The sequence below is a fragment of the Orycteropus afer genome, unplaced genomic scaffold (genome assembly GCF_000298275.1).
Source record: "Orycteropus afer afer isolate SDZICR_OR568_19922 unplaced genomic scaffold, OryAfe1.0 scaffold00279, whole genome shotgun sequence".
Lineage (NCBI taxonomy): Eukaryota > Metazoa > Chordata > Mammalia > Tubulidentata > Orycteropodidae > Orycteropus > Orycteropus afer.
Genome location: NW_006921866.1, coordinates 2931512 through 2935036, shown reverse-complemented (window position 1 = coordinate 2935036; position 3525 = coordinate 2931512). Strand labels below are relative to the sequence as shown.

The 3525-nt window shown below is 40.8% G+C and overlaps 1 protein-coding gene across 1 annotated transcript in view; it reads right to left on the bottom strand.

Moving 5' to 3' along the window:
* Positions 1–396: 396 nt before the first annotated feature.
* The window catches only part of MAT2B (methionine adenosyltransferase 2B), a 20867-nt gene continuing 17738 nt past the window's right edge, over positions 397–3525 (bottom strand). Inside the window, exons 6-7 of the mRNA XM_007950575.2 lie at positions 1710–1823; positions 397–567 (exon numbers count right to left, since the gene is read on the bottom strand). Of these exons, the coding sequence (XP_007948766.1) occupies positions 397–567; positions 1710–1823 (285 nt within the window). The remainder of the gene's footprint in view (positions 568–1709; positions 1824–3525) is intronic.

Below are 3525 nucleotides of genomic sequence, written 5' to 3'. Positions count from 1 at the left end.
TCAACATAAATGGGTCTAGAGTTGCATAAATCCTGAAAATGTAGGTGATACTGGTATGAACAATGCATTTCTTCTACCCCACTCCATCTCCTCCAAAAAGTCTACAGCAGATCTGTTTCATCTTGGCTCTCAAGTATTTAAGAATCATAATTTATCATACTCAAACAGCAAGTTAAGCCAGAACAAAAAAATAAACAGAAACATCATTACTTCAAACAAGGCATCACTGCTCCTTACTTCCTTTAGATAATTCCACTAGTGCAAGAGCATCATTTACCTGAAAGATCCTAAGTGTCACAATTAAAGACCACTCATACAAAACTATTCCCTTTTTTTGTTAAAAAGTGCCACATACTATACTTCTCATTAAAAAACAAACACACACACACATATAAACTAATGAAAAACAGTTTGTCTCCATCTCTTGTCAATGAGGAAAGGCCAGAGTGATTCTTTGATTCCAATTCGAAATGGAGTTCGCTGACCAATGCCCAGGGTCTCTAATCTGGAGCAGTCAAGCTGAGCATTTCTTGGACGCTGAGCTCCTAAGACTGGACTGTCAGTAATCTTTAAAGAAAAAATTAAAATTAAAAAAAAAATAAAAAGTAAACAATAGGTAACATCTTAGTTTTATATTTTATATTTTGTCCTTAGCACAAGGTATCTAATTCAATCATATCTAGAAAATGAAAGTCCTGCCAAAATGAAGACAATACTTTTTCTACTAACTTTAATACTCATGGATTCCTTTACAGATGCTAAATTAGAGAAAAGTAGCAATATACAGTGCCAAATACAAGCAATATTCATTTTGTTTAATATCGAAAATGTTACCTAACATATCCAATGCAACCAGAAAAAGTTATCAATAATACTGCAGTGTCATAAATTATAGTGTGTGGCTTTTCTAGCGATAAGTCTTTGTAAATTCCATGGTAGAATTTGCCTTGAGCAACTGAGTAGCTCCTGATTGTTAGTTATCCACTTGGAGTACTTCTGTTGAGAGTGGCATGAAGCAATCTTCTGTGAAGTTCTCTCTCTCTCTCTCAGGTGTACAGAATTCTGATGTTGCGATTGGTTAGTTTGGCCACTCTGCCAGGCTCAAAAGAAGCCCTCCTAGAGGCAGAAGGGATCTCTCACTGCCAGCTGAGAGACGTGAGAGACACACATTGCTGAGAGAGAGATGCTAGAGACACTCACTGCTGGGAGAGAGACATGCACTGCTGGAAGAGAGAAACCGAGAGACATACACTTATTGAGAGAGAGAGATGCAAGAGACACGAACTGCTGAGAGAGAGACACGAGAGACATGCACTGCTGAGAAAGAGACTACTGGCTGCTAAATGAGACAGCTGGCTGCAAGAGACTGAGTGCATTTCTGAACTTGAATTGTAGCCTGTTGCTTCCCTAATAAATCCCATAATCTGTGAGTTCTGTGTGGCCACTGCAGTAAATTATCGAACCCAGCAGAGAGGTGGTGGGTGCTGCAGGAGGAATGGTTGGTGTCAGGGTTGGAGAAAGGGCTGGAGCAAGGCAGCATGTCTGGCCTCGCAGGGATAGGCCTTGGGCTACTGATGGTGATTCTGTCTTCCTACTGAGGGTTAGAGAAGGTCAGAAGATGTGGCCTCCCTGCCCTTTTGGCAAACACATACCATAGTGATGGATCTGAAGTTTCAAAAAGAGGGAAGGTTTGAATGCCATATACTTACAGGTCTCAAGTGGCTGCTGGGGAGGTTGAAAGCATCTGCAATTGCACATGCCATTTCATACTTAGTCATCTGTTCATTGCCTGACCAGTGAAAGGTTCCCTTAATTGACGGATCCTAAGAACAAGGACACAAAATAATTCAAGGTAATTTCAACTTTTTGAATTGAGTGGAATAGTATGTTTGACAAGAAAATTAATTATAGAGTTCCAGTAAGATGGCGGACTAGGCAGAAAGACCGCACAAGACCCTCTAATGGCGGACTAGGCAGAAAGACTGCACAGACTCTCTTCAACAAAGAAAAGGGAAACCAATTAACACAGACACAGAAGACAATCCTGGACCCCTGAGCCTTGAAGGGAAGGATATAGAAGTGGACTAAACCCCAACTAGCAGAAGAATTTGTGTGAAAATACCAAAAAAGGAGACATACAGAGCTGCGGTCTGGCAGTGATCCTAAGCGATCCTGATGGCACAGACAGCTTGGAGATTCCTGACTGCTGGTAGGACTTAAGAATTAACCTAAAAATCACCCTGTTAGTCAGGGACTGCACAGAGGACTGCTCTGGTAGCTCGGTAATAAACGGAGAAGGTGAAGAGAAAGGCAGGCTGAGCTGTGGACTTTTGCCATTCCGGAGGGCGCCGCCATTTTAAAAGTTTAAAAGCGGCCTATTTTGGATATTTAAAGAGACAGCGCTCTTGCAGATTCCTGGGGCTGAAGAACACGTTCTGCTTTCTAGCAACCCCAAGAACCCTCCGGACCTGCAAGACCAAAAAGGTACGACATTCCTCTTGTTACTCTTATACCCCACACCAGCCTGGTGAACAGAGGTGCGACCATCCCCCACTCCCACCTACCTTCTGGGCCCACAGGAACTCCATCATAGTCTGTGTGCTCAGATGGAGCCTGGGTGCCCAGCCCTGTCCTCCACCATTTTTCTTTTTTTCCTCTTTTTTTAAATTTTTTTTCTTTTTTGCTTTCTTTTTCTAGTGATTAGTTTGCTTGTATTTGTCTCTTTTTAAAACAACTATTATTATTAATACTTTTTTCCTTTGTACTATTAGTCTTAATCTTGCCCTCCCAGGTCCTAGTTTTCAGCATTTTTTTCTTTTCCCTGTTCCTGGTTGAAATTTTTTTTTTAATTTAAGTTTTTGTTTCTTTTTCCCCTTTTTTCCTCATGGTTAACCCTGTTCCTTATTTTTCTTTTTGCATTTTTCCCTTCATTATTCTCTTTCTCTGCTTTTTTTCTCTTAATGCCCTATCACCAGACATTGCAGGTTTTCTTGTTTTTGCTTCTTCTTTTTCCCTCTTTTCTTTTTTTGGTTACTGTTCCTGTGTGATTGCATGGTGTGATTTTTGTCCATGGGCTTTTAGTTTTTTAATGGTTATTCAATTGTAATTTGTGTCTAACTGAGTAGGAGAAAACAACAGTCCCCATAAGATACAACTACACCCACACCTCCTGCAACTTTACTTACTGAGCGACAGCCACTACCCTCCTTCTCCACCAATGGGCCAACGATAAAAATCCACCAAGAAAAGCCTGAATCACCCTTGGCTGCTCTTCACAAACAAGTTAACAGAGATCTAAATATAACAACACCACGATGCCTCAGAGACAACAGACCATCAAAGTCCACACAAAGAAGCAAGAAAAAGTGGTAGAAAAAAGGGAGTAGGATACAGACCCAGGACACATCCCTGAGGAAGCAGCAGCACTGGAACTCTCTGATAAGGAATTCAAAAGAATTATCTTTAGGTATCTTCAAAGGATTGAGAGACAGACCAAAGAAAACACAGAAAAAACTTTAGAAGAAT